Genomic DNA, 20,424 nt, shown 5'->3' with positions numbered 1-20,424 from the left:
TACTTTTTTTTCACACCACAGTGCAAATAAAAATGAGCTTGCGAAGGCAAAGACTAATTAAGGACATCTTTCAATATTAAATTAAATCTAAATTAAACCTAATATTCTGATACAGACTCACTTTTGAAAATTTTCAATAGACATGGTATAGTATTGATCAACATATAGTATGTAGCCACTAAAAATAAGCCAGCTAAGTGTCTCTGTATGATTTCTTGAGACTGGTTGTTTCATGATTATATGCATGATATGTAACCTAATGCATTTGTGTGATTAACATATAAATCGTATTTGGTTAAATATTTTTCTTGAGGCTTTTGTATCTTTATCTTTTCACAGACCAGAGGCTATTTTTCACTGGCCCAAAATCCTCCCTTACTTGTCACTTAACATTCAACACATTTTATCCGAATCGATTTACAGTTCAAAGCATAAAACTTTCCAGAGAGTTACATCACCTTCAATGCCGCAGTTCGCGAGTGCTGTGTATTCAGGATTAGTTGCTAATCGGGAGAGTCCAATTTACTGGAAGTCTTGAGTATTGTCATGGAGATGCCATGGATTGAACCCAAACCTGCAATTTGCGAGGAATGGGCACCATATACCGCCGAGCCACATCCTCTTATTAGCATGATTCATATTCTTGAACAAACTCAAACCTAGAAATTTCAGGAAAAACGCCAACTTTAAAGCCTGAACTAAATCTGAGTGGCTCTTTCATCAGCTTCTTGCGCAGAGGAAGTGTCCGTCCCAGAGGGTCCTCACTGCAAACATAATCTCTCCCGCACCCCCATCAACGCCAAACAGAAAGGGAACAAATTCACTGTCTCATCCTCATTCTTCCTGTCGTGCCAAGAAGCTGTATACAGTACACTGCAGATCAAAGCCTTAATTGAAAAATAATTATAGGCACTTAATCATGGGAGGCGGTGGGCTAATTGAAGCAAAAACAAGGCAGTGAGTGGAGGCCCTCCGAATCGTAGCAGAAAGAGGATATTGTGTGAGCTCCCGTCTTTAATAAAGCATCGTCTTCAATCCCCCATTGTCTCCCAGATTAAATTGGAGAGGGCTATTAGCAGAGTTAATTGGCTCTCTAATTTAGATCTGGCCAGTCTCAATGCATAACAGATGTGAGTCGCAGCGGCCCGTGATGTGCATACTCTGTCACACCATATTGCCAGACCTGATTGGTTAATTGCTCTGGAGTCAGCAAAGTTTGTGTCCATCCTTCAACTGCAGGGGACCTCGGCCTTCCTGGAGGAATCTTCACTCTCCACTATATATGCTGTCAAGTGACTCGTCATCTCTGCATGATGGAAAGCAGCTCCAGGATGCATTAAACATTTTTGGACAATAATATGTAGCAGTGTGTTTTTGTTGATTTCAGAAGTGAGTTTATGTTTCATGGTAAAGATGAAAAGCCACACAACTTAAGTAAATTCACCCTAAGACCTTACTATCAGCGAGGCTCTGACCTGAGGGTCAAAACATTAACTCTGCCTATCGGTAATAGAGAAAAGGTCTTTATTTTCTTCCAGCATCCTAAAACATTAGAGAGCCTTAGACATGTCTGTCGCAAATACGAGGAAAAATAAAGAAAAGAAAAGTCTGGTCAGGGAGGGGCACAGAATGCTATTTCTACCAATTGGGACCCCCATGAAACTAGGTGGACTAAGGTGGATTACCTTAGAAACCTATGCATACAGTAGGGCCCAGAATCCCGTGCACTGCCTCTGCCTCCATATCCAGCACCAATTGGGAGTACGTCAGTTTCCAGCATATGTGATTTTTCTGGGTTTGAAAGCAAAAAAAAAACAAAAACATTTCAATGTCACTAAAATTCTTCATTTCCCAGTCTTTCCATGCTAGATGTTGTATCATCTGCTTGGTGTTGCGTATTAGTGGATGCAGCTCATTGAAGACAGGCCCCTGGGCGTTCTTCTTGGTGGATTTGAAATCCTCTGTCTGTCAGCTGAAAGCGGCAGCCCTGGCATTATAGAGCTTCGGGATGGACAGAAGATAAAGAACAAGGACACAGAAAGATTGCGAGGAACTATGGATTGGGTGTTTCAACACTTATTTCGAGTGTGAAATGTGGGTAAAAATCCTAATTGTCCTCTTCTTGACTGGCCCCCTTTCAGTGCAAAATCCTCAAGGCCTGTTGAGAAGTACAAACAAACTATTCCCGCTTGGGGCTTCGGAGAATGAAAAGAGAATGAAAAGAAACACTCTTATCAAGTGCTCTGCAAATTTGTTTCCTGCTGTGATACAAGGCGCTTGTTCTGTACACAGTGCGCCCTCTAGTGCCAGCAGAGCTGTAATAGCAATTAGCCATCAATCTAGTGGTTAGTGTGTAAGAGTTACAGAGGAAGTAAGCCAGGTAACCATGGGTAAAAGGCTGTAAATGGCACCCTATTTGTCACCATTTTCCCTGGAGAGTCTTTCATCTTGGCCAACACTGCCCAGCTCAGGTTCTTTTCTCAGACTTCGCTAATGGAGGCCCCACAATGATTGCAGCTGCTCAGGCTATCAGAGCTTAGAGGCACAGACAGAATTTAAAGGCCAGGAACCTTTATGTCTCTTTATGAGGATGCAAGCCATTCTAGGTCACCGTGTAAAATAGGACAAACAATCGTCAGGCCCCTGCTGAATGAGCGGTAGGAAGGCAGGTTGTGCGATGCCGAGTGAGGAACGGAATGGGGTGTATTTCAACATTTAATCTCATTTTGAGATGAATGTGTACTGATAAGAATGGCAAGGAACCTTACTCTGTTGACCGAGAAATAAGAACATGCAGCCATGCAATCATGGGGATTTTGGTCTGCATGGTCCCTTTTTGGTCAGAACTTGAAGCCAACTCATTTGTTGCAACTATTATGTTTCATCTTCATCAAACACGGCAAGCATTTTGTTCTACTTTGTACTGGTATTGAGTTTACCTTTACTGGAGCTATAAGCATTGTTTTACTTACAGGTATGATCATGTCTTGCCTAAAAAATGAAAGATATGCTGTATGAAAACACTGATAGCCAATCAGATTTCAATCCATGTATCCATGTTTTAAAAACACCTTCATCTTCTCTTATATTATTTGTTTAATTCAAATCACAGTTTGAGAATAATAACCAATGACATATTTTTTGAGCTTTTGCAATTGTTCTCATTGTAAACAAATAAAGGGCACTTAAGTAATAGATTTAGGGCTTTATGCAAATGTGTTACATATACAATTAGATCAGTTACAGAAGTTAAACTAAAAGAAATGCTGATGACTCATTTCAACAGTCAATTAAATTATTTCCATTATTTTTAATCCAAGTTTATCTTTAAGGCTTTGCAGACATTTTACCTTCATAAACACTGACATTACACAATAAAAGATAATATTCCAAAACAAAAAAGGAGGGGGCATTTAATAAATAATGTTTTTTTTAAGAGCTTGAGTATTTAAAGCAGCAGACATGCAATATAATAATGTAGCATGCTTATACTGAGATAATATAGTTATTGTTATGGTTACCTTTACAATTATCATGAATGAGACTTTAAATATTTTAGTAGCAAGTAGATGATCAAGAACAAAAAATAAGAAAGTGCACAAATCTGTTACCAAAACTGATTGTGTAAAATCACAGGTCTTTTGTGTGTAGCACATTCAAAAGTAAAGCAAAAATCCTTTTATATTTAAGTACTTTTTGTCCACATTTTACTTCAGTGTTTTAAATGTAAAGTCACAACTGATACACAGCAGCTTTATATTTATAGCCACACGTTTTTTCTCATAATTCATGGTTGATAAAAGCTATGTAGTATTAGAATCAGATTTATATCAAATTTGAATTACCTTTTAAATATCATTAACCCACAAACCCAGTGATTCATTCTAAATTTGTACTAACTTCTTCACAAATATTCGCAAAACAATAACTGTATCCTGGACTATGTTTGGCACTAACATAAACACTAACACCTAAAGCTTTCACAATAGCACAAAAACAAGTAATAACTGATGTTTGACTACAATTTGCAGGTACACATGTATTCAATAGCCTGCAAAAGCCCTTAACAATTATTGATCTTTCGTAATTGCATTTGTAAATTCTTAAGTCTGCTAGAAGATTTGGGTTCAGAGTGAAAACTTGAATTTATTTCAAAAGCTACACCACACACTTCACCATAATCCTTGTCTGCTTGTCATAGAACTCCATGCACTGGTCCCTGATGTCCTATCGACTTCTAAACTTTTGTGTCCTCCTGCCCGGCGGCCTGTGAGCTCTTCTATAGATGACAGCTCTGAATTACTCTCTTCATCAGAAAGCTAGAACAAGGGTAAAACACACAACTTTCATTCCAATTCTAAAGACAGCAAATAAAGGATTTTTTTCTCTTTCAGAATGACTAAATAAACAATTAAAACATTTAAATTTAACATAAAAAAAAAACATTTATCTTTTTTTTTAACCACAAAAACTCATCTTGTACTAGCTTTAGGATGCAAGCTTTATATATTTATTATATAAATATTTAATATTTATTTATATAAATATTTTTTATTAAGTAAAAGACAGACTGGTTAGATAAAGTCGTTATTTCATAGCTTGGATAATTCTGAGCTTTTTGAAGCTGCATTGAAACATCAATTTGGATGTTCAAACCACTAAACACCATAAGAGTTTATATATGAAGAAAAAAATCTGTATTGTTTTCCTTAAAAACTAAACAAGTGAGTAATTTATCGGGACATTTTCATCAATGAAGTGAACTTCTTCTTTAAAAACTAATTTTATTGTTGCTTTTTAACTTTGGAATTCAACAGGTATGGAAATTACTTAAATTTTAGTTTTTTATTTATTTATTTTACCGCTTGCTGTTTCACAATAGCAGGGCGAGGAGTTGTGCTGGATGGTGGCAAAACTCTAGTCCCACCCACAGGAGTTTTGAGTGGTGTGCTTAGCTGTCTTTCCAAACTTCTTGTCAGTGTTTGTACAACAGAACCTGTAATTATAAACCATTCAAGTTAGCTGACTAATACTGCAATAAAAGTCAGTGAGTTTTCTACATGCTACAGAAAGTTTCATTCGACAAGAATAGGAATTCAAGATTTATTTGAATTTTTTGACACAAAAAAAATTCTGAAATATGATGAAATACATAAGGGACAAAGGTTAAAATGAGGTTTTAAGATCGATAATAAAGATAAATGTCTTGTACAGATTTATTTATTTTTTCTATACATTTTACCTGTCCAGTTTACACCAAATATTGTCATGCATAGAACAAGAAAAGTCAAGCCTCAAAATATGAATTAATAATAATTGTAAACATTTATCTTTTGCCACTATCTTTCAAATCATAAGTATTTAAACCAAAAAAAAGAGAAAAAAAACAGAGTGGTTGCAGTTTAAATATAGAGAGTTTATTTAATAATATTGACGAACGAAGGCAGCTGCCGTTTCTCAACAACCCTTGGGAGAATGCAGACTGGTAAATGGGCAATAGAAAATCCGCCTAAGCTGCGGTCACACTAGAGTTTGTGTGTGTGAAATTCTGTCGTACGAAGTTGCGTAAAGGGTTGGGATAAACAAGATTATTAGGCATTAAAAAAGCGAGCGATTGCTCCATGTTTTAAATTTCTGTCCAGAGAGGTCATGTTTTGATCCTTGGTTGGTGTCAAGTGAAATTCGCAGTCAAGTGATGCGATTTCGCAGGTCAGAGTTCACCGAGCTTGAACTTTGTACCGCAGCAAACTGTGAAACTTAACGCATGACCCTGCGTTTCTGGTCAGACGCATTCGTGTGCGTATTAATGGAAGTCTATGGGAGGAAAAGCCCAGTGTGGCCGCAGCTTTACTCCTTCGGAGCTGAACAAGGGCAGGAGCTGGTGAGCGCAGATGAGGAGCTGGGTTTCCACAGCGAAAGAGACAATGCAGAACACAGGTAAGCAAATTAAAGTAAATAATTAACCAGGTAACAGGACTGGACTGACTGGAATGAAGAGAATGTCCGTAGGCTTTAATGAAAACAATAATCTGACAAAGTGTAACAAGACAGGGAAGATATATAGAGAGGCAAATAGGATCATATAGAAACAGGTGAGTAATGCATGTGCGCTAGCGCTGATTAAAAGGAGGAACAGCTGAAGTGAACAACAGAGAAGATTTAATCAAACCTGACTCTTGACAATAAGATGAATGTGTGCTCATGCTTCATTTGCAAAAAAAAAAAAAATCATGTCATTTTTTCATATATCTAACTTTGATTATGTACTGTAACTCAGCTAACATGAAAACGACTGTCATATTTTCAGTTCCTCCGAAAGGCACGCCCTCAAGTGACTCTGATTGGTCATCTTACATAATGTGCTGTGAGTAGTGGATCAGCTCCAATTCACCAGGAAAAGTGTTGCGCTTTGCCTCTGCTCTAAATACTATCAGTCAGAGTAGCTGTAAGCCATATCAGTTTGAGTCTAAAGCTGTGGTCACACTGGGCTTTTCCTCCCATAGACTTCCATTCATACATACGCGAATGCGTCAGACCGGAAACAAAGTTCAAGCTTGGTGAACTCTGACCTGCGAAATCGCATCACTTGACTGTGTGAGCCCAATCGAGGATCAAAACATGACCTCTCTAAACAGAAATTAAAAATATGGAGCAATCGCTTGCTTTTTAAATGTCAAATCATCTTGTTTATTCCTGTCCCTTTTTGCAGAGCCGTACGACAGAATTTCGCAAACTCAAACTCTGGTGTGAAGGCAGCTTAAATCAGATAGAAAATAAAAATGACACAGCTGAACCTCTTGCCTTTTCTCTTAAGTAACAGCTGACAAGTGTCTTTCACATATATATTCGGAATAAATATGTGTAAGTAATATGAAAGGTTCACATTTTCTTTGCGAGTTTGTTATTTCACATGTAGAATGCAGGGAAAGCAGTTGCATAGAGAGACAGTGCATCGCTGGTGAAGATTGTGGGTGTGTATAGCGGTTGGACGGAATCTAAATTTGTAGCTAAATTGCTAACAGTGTCAAACAGTATTTACCGTTTCTTGTTTATGTCCTTGCTATAAAATACCGTTAATGCTAGACACTATGCATGTAATAGACCAATTTTAACAAATAATAACATTTACAGGTTGTGGCTCACAATCCACAGCTTCTTTTATAGTTGGAGGTGCTCCTTCAATAAGTTTTGACCAATCCAGCACTGAATTAGGAGAGATTCTGGATGCTGTCCTTTGTCAAATGCTAGCTATATATTTTTTTGTAATTTTCTGGAACATAAATAAATGTAATTGCAAGCACTTATACAGAAGCAGAAAAAGCTCTGTGGTAATAGCAGTTTTCTCTGCTATAACACTACAGCAACATGGCCACGGCCCTGCACTGCACAGGGTGTTTGTGCATGGTGAATGCGCGTAACCAGAAGTGTTCATGATCTCACTAACCTGGATGTAATTTTTTGTAGTCCCCAAAATTTGTTCGCTGTAAGCTTTGCTAAGTTAACTCACATGAACATGTTACATTCAAAGATGTTGTTTATATTTGCACAGCTACATTACACATCAACAAAAGTTTACAATATAATATTGCAGTGGACCACCCCTTAAAATATTAAAATAATTAGTGGTCACAAGAAATGCAATTTTTTTTTCATAGAACTGTCACGGTGAATGATGATTGAATGTCCCAAAAGTTATTTACAACTTAGTAGACCGCTTCTTTGCATATAATGCTTTTTACATATGTTTATAACCAGTAAAATATATATGAAACCAATAATATTTTTTTCTTCTGGAGAAAGTCTTATTTGTTTTATTTCGGTTAGAAAAAAAACTGTTTGTAATTTTTCAAAAACTATTTTTGGGACAATATTATTAGCCCTTTTAAGCTAATTTTTTTCGATAGTCTACAGAACAAACCATCATTATACAATAACTTACTGAATTACTCTAACCTACCTAGTTCCCCTTATTAACCTAGTTAAGCCTTTAAATGTCACTTTAAGCTGTATAGAAGTGTCTTGAAAAATATCAAGTAAAATATTATTTACTTTCATCATGGCAAAGATAAAATAAATCAGTTATTAGAAATAGGTTTTTAAAACTATTATGCTTAGAAATGTGCTGAAACAATCTTCCCTCCATTAAACAGAAATTGGGGAGAAAAAAAATAAACAGGGACGCTAATAATTCAGGGGGGCCAATAATTCTGACTTCAACTGTATATATATATATATATATATATATATATATATATATATATATATATATATATATATATAAAGTATTATTATTATTTTTTTCCCAGAGATGGGTTGCGGCTGGAAGGGCATCAGCTATGTAAAAACTTGCTGGATAAGTTGGCGGTTCATTCCGCTGTGGCGACCCCGGATCAATAAAGGGACTAAGCCAACAAGAAAATGAAGGAATAAATTATTCTTAATATTATTGTTATTATTATTATTATTATTATTTTTAATATGTCCATTGTGTTGTAAACTAAAATTAACGGCCATTGTGATTTGAAAAATTGTGATTTGTTTCTGTAAAAATGGCTAAACGTTGCTTAAGTGGAATACAGATTAATATTCTCACGTCAAAGGTAATCCCACTTACGATTTTAGGTGACTTTAAATTTTATTTTTTAAGACTAAGAGAGTTGTCACAAGCTTAATGTTGTTGATCTTCCTACCAAGCAACCCACAGTGTAAGCTTCTTCATAACCTTTCAATTCTCACAATAACACTAAGCATATAAAAAGTTGTTGATTTATAATATTATCAAGAAAATGTGTAAATATGTATAGATATTTGTGGGCCCCAAAGCTTATTTTCTGCAACAATCCAAAAGCAAATTAATTTAAAATATAGAATTATGCCATTTGCTTACCTTGAGGATTGCGCGTTTTGTAGATTTTTGGTAAGTCTAAATCTTCTGACAGCTCACTGTCTGTCCAATCAGGCTCGGTTGTAGGGTTCAGCAGTGATCCTGATTGAACAACACGCACAGAAGAGGACAAATTTCCCCTTGAGCTGGTAATATAAGCAGTGTCCTCAACTGACTCTTCATCAGAACTGAAAGGTGGTGTGCTGAAGAGAGAAACATACTCATTAAACCCACACTGATAAGCCTGAGGAAATATTTATTATAGCTAAAAGCAGCTTTGCCCCTCAACTTTGGCACAATTCCATTTCATGTTTTCTTTTTAAAATGTTTCTGAACATTTACCTGTTCTTTTTTGCAAGAATTTTTGGAGTTTGATTTGGAGGTGGTGCTTTGGACCGTGGGGTTGGTGTTGGAAGAAGTGTTTGTGGCTGCTGGCTTTTCTCCCTCCGATCGGACGCCTTTGAGTCCTGCCTGGATCTAAGGCTTTTTTCATTCAATGGGGTTGAAGTTTTCTTCCCCCCTTTAAAACAATGTACAAGTTTGACTGATCTTGGTTCAGAAGAGCGGTAACCAAACAGAAATGGCATGAAAGGGGATAAGTAAGATGAATGAGTTTGTGGTGGTGTGGTGGCATGATAAATAACACATCTGCCTACTCTGTTTCAAAGTGTTGGGTGTTGGTTTCCCCGAGCTCTTCTGTAGGCTTTTGACTCGTCTGGTGACCTCTAGTGTCAGGCTGTCTCGAAGACTCTGAAGGTTTGTCTGCTGTCTGAATTTCTGCAGCCGCTGACCAGCCAACAGAGAACTCAAACTCTTAAAAGTTTGTTTTGAGATGCCCTTGGTACCCTGCCAAAACAAGTCAAATGACCTTTATTTCTATAGCGATTGTGTCAAAGCAACATTACATTCATACGTTTGATTTGTGGAATAAAAACGGGATGTACACACCACCTGTAAAAAGTTTTTAAAAAATATGATTTAAAAAAAAAAAGTTTTAAGAATATTTAATCCAATAATGTTGTAATCAATGTTGTAAAATATTCTGTGAAATTTAAATATTAACTTAATGGGATAATATGTCAAAACTTTAAGTATTGTTGTTCAAAGTATTTAGCAGTACCATTAAAAAAGTGTAAAAGTAAAATAACAGCCTTCGTAAAAATACATGTAGGTTTTTCTTTTTTTGAGGGGAGCTTTGTGCAAAACATGGAATTTAATGCACTGCTGTAAAATTTAAATTCTTTAATTACTATATATATATATATATATATATATATATATATATATATATAGTAGCTATATTATATTTTAAAAACGAACTAATTTCTAATGACTAATGTCTTTTGCCTTTGCCATGGTGATAATATATATAGGTAATATAAGTAATTTATAATAATACATGAGGTGTTTTCTAATTATTTTGCAATATACTAGTATTCAGCTTAAAATGCAATTTATCAAATTAAGTAGGTTTTTATGTTTAGGACAATTAGGCAAGTCTTTGGACAGCAGTGGTTTGTTATAAAGACAATAATAATAATAAAAAACAATTATAATATATATATATATATATATATATATATATATATATATATATATATATATATATAATTTAGTAATATTGACTTCAGAATTGCTTTTATTTCAGCTAACAAAAAAGACATTCCGCAGAAAAAAAACATTGTAGGAAATACTGTACAAATTGAATAATATTGAGTAATATATATTGAGTTAATTGGAGGCAAAACTGTATAATAGTATTTAAGGAAAACCTTAAATACACTGCTTCCTTGTGTGACAACATGGGAAAAATCAACAAGCCAGAATCAACAAAAAAGCTAGATTACAATGTGGCACATGATGTAGAAATACTGAAGCAATATCTCAAGACATCCGCCAGGAAATGAAAACTTGGCAACAAATAAGTTTTTCAAACAAAGCATGACCCTAAGCATGATCTGACAAATTAGTTAAAATGTGCTTTTTAGGACAACAGACTAAATGTTTTTAATGTTTTAATGTAAATGTTTTAATCACAAAGCCTTGAACTCAATCCTATAGAAAATATGTGGGCAGATTTGAAAATGCTTGCTTCTTTCAAACTATTGTGAGAAGCTTGAGGAATGATACCCAAAACATTTGACCAAAGTTATACAGTTTAAAAGCACAGCTAAATAATACCAAGGAAATGTATGTAAACTTTTGACTGTCTAAAAATTAATAAAAATTCTCAAAAATATAAAATTTATATATATATATTATTATTATTAATATTATTGTTTTTATTCTTATTGGTATTTTTATTATGTCTATTGTGTTGTAAAATAAATAAGCGTAAAAATGAGTAAAATAAGTGTAAAATATAGATAGATAGATAGATAGATAGATAGATAGATAGATAGATAGATAGATAGATAGATAGATAGATAGATAGATATAGATAGATAGATAGATAGATAGATAGATAGATAGATAGATAGATAGATAGATAGATAGATAGATAGATAGATAGATAGATAGATAGATAGATGATGCCGCAGATGTGGATGTGGTGTGGAGCTCCCAAGTGTTTGCACTGTTTTTGTTAAGTCTATCCTGTCTTATGTTTATCAAACACGATCAGTTACACCAGAGCTGCTGAACATTTGGCAGTGCACACCAACTGATCAAGAACTGAATTTTGATTTCCCTGGCATTTTGCGGAACATTATAGTCGGAGGAGCAGCCGCACTGTGAAAACGCTACAAGACGTGCAAGCGTGCCGGCGCGCTTGTTTCAGGCTGAGACAGCACGGCTTAAGAATGGTGCTGCCCAGCATCCATCTGGCGAATCTCTGCTCTCTTCCTAACAAAATGGACAAACTACTTCTGCTCACACGCTAAAACAAGAACTTTAACAACTCTGCTGCGCTGTGTTTTATGGAAACCTGGCTAAAGAAGCCATTCCGGACAGTGCATAACACCTACCGGACCTTCAGCTGTACAGAGCAGACCGCGATACAGAGTCAACAGGCAAAACGCGCGGCGGTGGGACATGCTTTTACATCAACAGAAGGTGGTGTACAGATGTAACTGTGTTGAGGAAGATGTGCTGTCCTGATGTGGAAGTGCTTTTTATTAACTGTTAGCCTTTTCATTCACCAAGAGAATTTTCTCGTCTATGTTTACATTCCACCGCAAGCACACATGAGTACTGCGCTGCAACAGCTGGCTGATCTGATCACAGAGACAGAACAACAACACCCAGACTCTGTTTTTATCATACTTGGGGACTTTAATCAGGCAAAACTCACACATGAGCTGCCTAAATTCAAACAGCTGATTACATGCCGCATCAGAGAGATTAACGTTTTGGACCATTGCTACACCACAATAAAGGATACATGTTGCTCTGTCGCCAAAGTAGCTCTAGGACTCTCCGACCACTGCCTGGGTTATCTTATACCAAAATACAGGCAAAAACTTAAAACTACTTAGCCAGTAATAAGGACAGTTAAGAGATAGACCAATGACACAGAGCAGGTCCTACAAGCCTATTTTGAATGCACTGAATGAAGTGTTTTTGAAGCTGCAGCCACAGACTTGGACGAGCTCACAGAGACTGTAACATCATACATCTGTAAGGAGGTTTTAGTTTCTGTAAGGAGGTATGCATCCCTACCAGCACCTACTTATCATTTAACAATGATAAACCATGGTTCATACCTAAACTCAGACAGCTTCGTCAGGCCAGAGAGGATGCCTACAGGAGTGGTGACAGGATCTGGTGCAATCAAGCCAGGAACACATTGAAAGGAGATTGGTGTGGCTAAGAAAACTATGCCAAAAAGCTGCAAAACCAGTTTTCAGCTAATGACCCTGCATCAGTGTGGAGAGGCTTAAAAGGTTTTACTAATTACAAGATACCGTCCCCCAGCATCGACAACAATAAACATCTTGCAAACAAGCTGAATATGTTCTACTGTAGATTTGACACCTTTGACCAGACACCTCACACCTCCCCGGACCATCTCCCTACACAGTCGTCAAAACCACATAAACACAGCCCGGACCATCTCCCTACACTGCCATCAATACCAAATCAACACAGCCCAGACCATCTCCCAACACAGCCATCAATACCACATCAACACAGCCCTGACCATCTCCCTACACAGCCATCAATACCACATCAACACAGCCCTGATCATCTCCCCAGGTAGCAAAGAATTCTGGCCTAGATTTGGCACAAATCTGGCACATCAGGCATTCATCCGGCACTGGCATACAGCATGTGGGCCAAACATGGCCCAGGTTTGGCAGAGGTGGCACCGTCTTGAAGGCGGCAGACAAGACATGGGCCAGATGTCAAATGTAGTATTTGGCCCAGATGTTCAAAACTGATCTGTGGCCCACATAAGTTTGGCCTTTCTGGAACCACATTTAAAATACATAAAAATATTTTTTCGAGTAAAAAAATATTTAAATACACAGTCATTCCATCTTCCACTTGCATCTTCTAATGCATTTATTTTAATCTAGGAAACAATCAAGATTGAATTATTTGAATTAATCTATTCTTTCTTGTATGTTGCAACTAAATTTACCCTACATTACATTTTTTTTTATTATTCAAATTATTATTTTGCTAAATATATTATTATTAACCAATGATGATATACCATAATATACAGACGGGAGTGTTAAAATGTTGTCAATTGTTTTTGTGCTGCTTGTCTCATGCACAAACACCAGAAAAAATTTTAAAATCCAAATCTAACAATCAGGTTGTTTAGAGAAAAAGCGCGCCCGTAGCGCGCCTAATGCGCAATGCTTTATGGGTTTAGCAATATGATATTGCAGTCGTAACCATTGGTCGTGACTCTCGGTTTTCTGTTCAGTTTTCAAATATATTTTCTTCCAGTGAACGATGTGTAACGTCAGTCTGCTGATTTAGCTAGCTTGGTTAATTTTAACCACGATTAAAAAACAACGAAACAAAACTTCTAATTTGAAAAATACTCTTGGATCTATTGAAGAGGACGGTGACGGCGGGCGGCCACTTGTACGCACTTCACCAACGGTCGTGGACTTAATGCCGAGGTCAGACTGCATGATTTTCAAAGTAGTCGTGTCACTGATGTTTTCACACTGCATGACTATCTGGGCTGGCGTTTCGTCGCTGCTTTGTTTACACTGCAAGATGGATCGGCGACATGGACATTCACATTGCATGACTTTATAGGGAGAATCGCCGACAACTTCGTCCAAACTACGTCTCACAGCCAAAAACATGTAGTATATATTTTGTTATTAACGACATAATGAGAAAGAAGCCTTTAATGGGGTAGAACATGTACATGTTTGCTCACCTGGGTTTAAAGGGAATTAGCCATTTCTTCTCAACTTAAGTTGATAAAAAACTAATTTCTTTCTGTATGAAACGTCAAACAGACACGGTTGCTCCTGAGTCCTGTCAAACCTCCACTAGTTTTTCCTCCATTTCGTGGGTCCAAATAAACCGAAAAAGAGCGCTTTTAACTTCTCCCCCAGCCTCCCGCTTTCCTGCAGCAGGTACACACACACACACACACAAGTGAAAGCTGCTCTCTCATTGGCTGTAGGCGATGGCTGATGTTATTTTCAGTCAAAACTCAATTCACACGGCATGATTTGAATCGCCGACAGCTCCAGATATTTAGCACGCCAAATATCTCACAGGCATCGGCGACTCATCTGCGATTCTCTCAGATCGCGTCTTTGATAGTTCATACTGTGTGATTGTCACTCACGTGCACGAGCAGCGATTTGCCTGTGATTTCAGGCATTTGTCTGCGATTTCTCAAAACCTGTCGGCGAGCCAAAATCGGGGTTAAAATCACGCAGTCTGAACAAGGCATAACTGGAGCAAAGGCATTTTGGTAAGTAATAATTGGATTTCTAATATATTGTTTCAGATCAGTTATCAGTTTCATCGTCGGAAATGTAAATGTCATCGGCGTGGTTGTCAGTGTATACCCATAAGCTCGATAAATATTCTTTAACGTTAGCTAAAGTTAATTTATCTCATGTTAAGTGGCACATAATGATAAATAAACTCCAAAATAATATGTAAATTAACAGAAGACACGGTATAACACAATTTAAGGATATTTATTAGTTTTGTTTATCCTTATCGAACGTTACTGAGATTATCTCATTAAAAGTTGGACCATTTTCGTGCTGTGATGTTAACCCATAGCCCTTGCAAAGTTGCTGTTTACGTAATAAAGCGAGAGATGAAGGGCATTTCAATCAAAAACAGAACGATCACTTGGAATGATTCAAAATGTATTATAAAATCACACCCCTCTCTAGCACGCACGCACGCATGCATGCATGCATTGGAAAGGGAGATCTTTCATGTATTATATTTGTATTATGAACAAAAACGAAGCCTAAATTATGAGGAAATATGCTTAATTAAAGCTAAGATATATCAAATTTGAGTATGCTGTATACATTATGTGCTTACGTGGATAAGAAAGCTCTCTATTTTTATGTGCATGTGAATAAATAGGCAATTTTAGATAAGTTTGTTTCATGCCTAAACTATTAATGTTAAGTTAAAAGAGTAAACAGGTTAGAGAAATAGATTTAAAGGGATAGTTCACACAAAAATTAGTGTACAATTACTCTCCTCAAATGGTTCCAAATCTTTATGATTTTTTTTTTTCTATTAAACACCAAATAAAATGTTTTGAAAAAAGCAGAAAACATGTATTTGACTTTCATAGTAGGAAAAACTAATAGCAACAAATACAAGAGTTAATGTTTCCAATAATGTTTTTTTTTTTTAACTGTTGATAAAAATGCTAATGAAAAACATTGAAAGCCACTGTTTCAGCGGCTGTGAGACGAAACCGCCTGACATCTGAAGCCTCAGAAAAAGACATGGACTCAACCATCAAAAAATGGCTATATCTGGCCCCAGATAGGGATGGTGGCAGGAAAGAGAGACAGAAGCGAAAGGAGAATCAGGAGAAAACTGGTTGAAGAACTTGCTTATATGGGATTTGCAACTTAAAAGAGTGCAAAATGCTGTGTGTTCTGATGTTAAAGATTTACAGTATGATGATTTCCCTTGTTTTGTCATGTTTTCTTAAATGTGAAATAATAAATATTGTTCAGAACAGTCATTGTTGTGATTTGATCTGGGAAGGGTTTAGTTTGGCTGCAGGTTTAGTTCATGTGGATTAGGCTTAGGTGTGGCTCACTTTTGGGCTCTCTGGTTAAAGACTGGTCTTAACATGGTTTAATTATGGCTCAGTTTTGGTTCCAAATATTATCTTGATCTGGTCCGGTTGAGGGCCAGTTATGGCCCACATAGCAAAATTTCTCTGGCCCAGCTCTGGCCCACACAATCAGCCTTTTGCCTGGCCCACATGCCGCAGTGAATTACGGTACATGACTGGACCAAGTCTGGCTTCCAGACAATGACCATTCATGTGCCATAACTGGCCCAGTTCAGGGCCTGTTATGGGTTACTAACTTGGCTAAGACCTGGCCCAGATATGGTCTGTGTTTGGCCCTTGCCCGGAAGCCAGACTTGGTCCAGTCATGTACCGTAATTCACTGCGGCATGTGGGCCAAGTAAAAGCTGACTATACTTTACTTGGGCGGGCCGTTTAAGTATATTTAGTGACACATTTTTTACAGTTATAATCAATCTTCTACACAATTTTGTATCCGCCTAATTTAACCAAACATCCGATGTAGTGATTGATGTAGTGGAAAATCCTCTCTCCTTACACATTTCGTTCTGTGCGCCTGTGAACTGTCAGCATCCCCGCACTGCAGACCCACAAAGACATACCTTTTTGTGACTTAAAAATTTGTCTGGCCAGGATTCTAAATGTCCTAAAATGTCCAGGATTTGACTTTTGCTTGTATGCGTTTTTGCATTATTTTTATTTTTTTTTTTATTTAAGCCTACTTTTGCTTGGCTTTGCAGCTGACTGCTTGCACTGTCGTGAGAGAAACATTCAATAATTTATTCTTGAATTTAAACAACTCCGGAAAACTTTACTGTATACTATGAGAGGACAAAATCACTGGTCTTAACTGGCTGCAAAATATACCTACACCATTAGTAATCACCGCATTTGCCTACCTTAAATAATCTACATGTTTAAATCTTGTGAATATTGTGGCATGTTTGAAAAGGTTTAGGCGGCACCTTTGAAACCCTGCTGGTTGTGGATAAAATTAAATATGACTGTGCCAATGGAGTTGCGCTGCCTGACGAAGTAAATAAACATGGCAGCCCTTGCGGATCTGCGTTGCCGGCCGACGGAAGCAAATGCAGTGGCGGCCGCAGCACTACAGCTATAGTAACTGTTAAAACACCCAAATTTTCAGGTAAAGCTGATTGGGATGCTTTTCATGTGCAATTTGAATTGCTGGCTCAAGCTGGGGGCTCAAAGGTCCTGAATTGGCTATGTGCCTTCCTGATGATGCCCTGTCCTGCTTGTTACTTCTTAGCCCTGAACACAGACATGACTATAATGCACTTGTCTGCGCTCTGAAATGACGGTTTGGCCAATTAGGCAGGCAGGCCTCCTGCGTTCTAAACTGCATAATAGACACAGGCTTCCAAGAGAGCAGCTGAGAGTTTTGGCAAATGACATTGAGAATCTGACTCGACGTGCATATGCCCACATGCCTCCCTCTGTGCAAGGGAAGCTTGCAAGAGACCAGTTCGTTCAGGTTCTTACCCCTGTGGAGCTCCGCAGACAAACACAACTTGCCCACCCACAAACCCTACAGGATGCTTTAGAGATGTCTTTAAAGAGAGGGATTGTTTGTGGAACCCTTACATTAGAAGAGAGTCATCACAAAATTGTTCCAGTAAGGTCTGCTGGTGTGGGGGAGGGGTTAAGTGAAAGACCAGCCTGGGTGTCAGAGATAACTGAGTTAATTAGATCTGTGACACTGTAACCAGAGCAATGTCTTCGCACTAGACCAAGGGTTTGTTGGGGTTGTGGGCAAACTGGACATTTAGTCAGTGTCCTAATCTAGCGGTGAACCAGGGAAACAGCCAGGGGTCCGCATAAGCAGGGACGTGCAGACCCCCAACTCTCCTCCCAGCCATGTGACTTTTCCTTCAGGGGGCAAAGAAGTTTGTCAATCAGAGATAAAACATGTTCTGTTGGGGGAGGGGAAATATGGGCCAAAAGCATCTGTAGTTGTGATAGGTCGAACATGTGTTAGTGATTTTTGCCATGTACCAATTTTAGTAGAAGGAGTTCCATGAGTGGCATTGGTGGATACAGGCTCTACTGTGACGGTCATAAAACCACATTTGGTACCAACCAATGCCAGACTGGAGCCCACCACTGTGCGGTTATCCACAGTGACAGGGGAACTCGCACCAATAAAGGGTAAAGGGGAGGTTGAGCTCACTGGAGGGAAGTCACTGTGTGGGTGCTTCTGTCCAGAACCCTTGTATTCTAGGGCTAGACTTCCAAAGAAGTTCAGGTTGTCAGTTAGACTTAAAGAATGGCATGCTCCGCTCTGAAGGTCCTGAGGTTATCATGTCCACTGGAAATAACATGGGCATGTCTTTTACAGGTCTCCTAGAGGCCAAAACATCTCCTGGGAACCCTAATGTGGGGGAGAATCTATCACACTTGCTAAACCACAACAAAGCTGCAAACAGTCATCAAGGGGTAAACAATTCTCCTACTCCCTTAACCCATGTCCTGCCTGTGGTCTATCCCAGGGTGGCCCCACAATCCCTTGACATACAAGGGCCGGAAACCAGCACTCTGGTTTCCTATCTTGGGGGGGAGACAGGGTTGGGGGATCTAAAAGAGTTATGGCGTAAAAATTGTGAGGGCTTGGATGAGTGTCAACAGAAGCAGTTTTGGGATTTGTTATTTAATTTCAACCACTGTTTTGCATTTAGGGAGGGAGATGTGGGGCAAACACACCTAGTGCAACATGAAATAGAGACTGGAGATGCCACAGCCATTAGGCTGCGACCACAGAGACTCCCCTTAGTACGACAATACGTTGCTGATAAGGCCTTGACAGAAATGGCTCAAGCAAGAATAATTGAGCCCGCAAAGAGTGCATGGGGTGCACCGATAGTCTTAGTGCTTAAGAAGGGGCGGCAGTGGAGATTTTGTGTTGACTACAGATGCCTTAATGAGGTGAACAGAAAGGACTCCTACCCCATTCCACGGGTTGACGAGTCACTTGACCTTGTGGTGGGGTCCTTGTGGTACACTTCTTTGGACCTCCGTTCTGGCTATTGGCAGGTACCGCTTGCACCTGATGCAAGGCCTAAAACAGATTTTTGTACAAGTCGAAGATTGTGGCAGTTTCGGGTGCTCTGTTTCGGTCTCTGCAATGTGCCTGCCACGTTTGCAAGGTTAATGGACAAGGTGGTGTCAGGTATTCCAAGGTCTTAGTGTCTGGTGTATTTAGATGACAAACTGGTCCATGGTAGCTCTTTTCAAACCTCACTGAAATCCCTCACTCATGTACTGGTTCGTGTGAGTGAGGCTGGCTTGAAGCTGTACCCAGAAAAATGTAAATTGTTTAGGAGGGAGTTGACATTTCTAGGACACAAATTGGGGGGACAGGGAATTGGCACAGTGGAAGAGAAGGTGCAGGTTGTGAGCAATTGGCCTGCTCCCACCACAGCACAGCAGCTTAAATTTTTTCTTGGCTTGGCTTCATATTACAGGAGGTTTGTGAAGGGTTTTTTCTGTCCATTTTAAGTATTACCTGTGCGGGTTACATTTCACTGTACACACTGACGATTTTGCTCTCCAGTGGCTTATGGCATTTAAAGAGCCAGAGGGCCAATTGGCATGCTGGATTGAAGAACTTCAGGCGTACAACATAAAGGTAGTTCACCGTGCAGTGTTGAGCCATGTGCGATAGCTGGGTGTCACTACTGCGACAAGAAGAAAGCCAGGGACAGAGAGCTGGGGAACATTGATGTGGGGGAGAATTCTGCGGATTGTAAGTGTGGGGGTACACTGGTGTGTGCGGCAATGGAGGTTGTGGGCATAGAGGACTGGAAGCGGCTGCAAGAAGAAGATGTAGACCTGCAGCACGTAATCCAGTGGGCCCAAGCCCAACAACGACCACCGTGGGAGGAAGTGGCCGTTCTGTCACTGTCCACAAAAACTTAATGGGCCAACTTGCGTTTGCAGGGATGGGTGGTTGGAGAGAGGGGGGAAAGACCCCACCACTGGGGATGAAAGGTGGCAGGTGGTGGTACCAAAAGTGTTGCGTAAAGGGGTTATTGGGGCTTCCCATGGTACAGTGGGGTCTGGACACTTTGGTGTCTACAAAAACACTTAACCACATGAGGCTATGCTTTTACTGGGGATACCTCTCTTTTCATCCTGATGATCCCTCGGTTTCAGCTCGTATCTCAGCCTGCCTGTTGGACATTTCACACTGGATGAAAGATCATCATCTTCAGCTTAACCTCGCGAAAACGGAAATGCTTGTAGTTTCTGCCAACCCGACTCTACACTATGACTTTTCAATCCAGATGGA

The 20,424-nt window shown here is 38.8% G+C and overlaps 1 protein-coding gene across 4 annotated transcripts in view; it reads right to left on the bottom strand.

Moving 5' to 3' along the window:
• Positions 1-3,190: 3,190 nt before the first annotated feature.
• The window catches only part of dzip1l (DAZ interacting zinc finger protein 1-like), a 43,536-nt gene continuing 26,302 nt past the window's right edge, over positions 3,191-20,424 (bottom strand). For 3 of the 4 annotated variants that reach the window (XM_087255606.1, XM_087255607.1, XM_087255605.1), the window contains exons 12-16: positions 9,541-9,730; positions 9,227-9,404; positions 8,888-9,087; positions 4,863-4,996; positions 4,127-4,319 (exon numbers count right to left, since the gene is read on the bottom strand). In XM_087255606.1, coding sequence (XP_087111732.1) covers positions 4,173-4,319; positions 4,863-4,996; positions 8,888-9,087; positions 9,227-9,404; positions 9,541-9,730 — 849 coding nt within the window. In that variant the 3' untranslated portion in view covers positions 4,127-4,172. Of the gene's footprint in view, positions 4,320-4,862; positions 4,997-8,887; positions 9,088-9,226; positions 9,405-9,540; positions 9,731-20,424 lie in introns of all 4 variants that reach the window. The other variant, NM_001037227.2, reaches the window with a different exon arrangement.

Source organism: Danio rerio, chromosome 6 (genome assembly GCF_052040795.2).
Source record: "Danio rerio strain M-AB ecotype USA chromosome 6, GRCz13ab, whole genome shotgun sequence".
Classification (NCBI taxonomy): Eukaryota; Metazoa; Chordata; class Actinopteri; order Cypriniformes; family Danionidae; genus Danio; species Danio rerio.
This window is presented reverse-complemented; position numbering and strand designations above follow the sequence as displayed.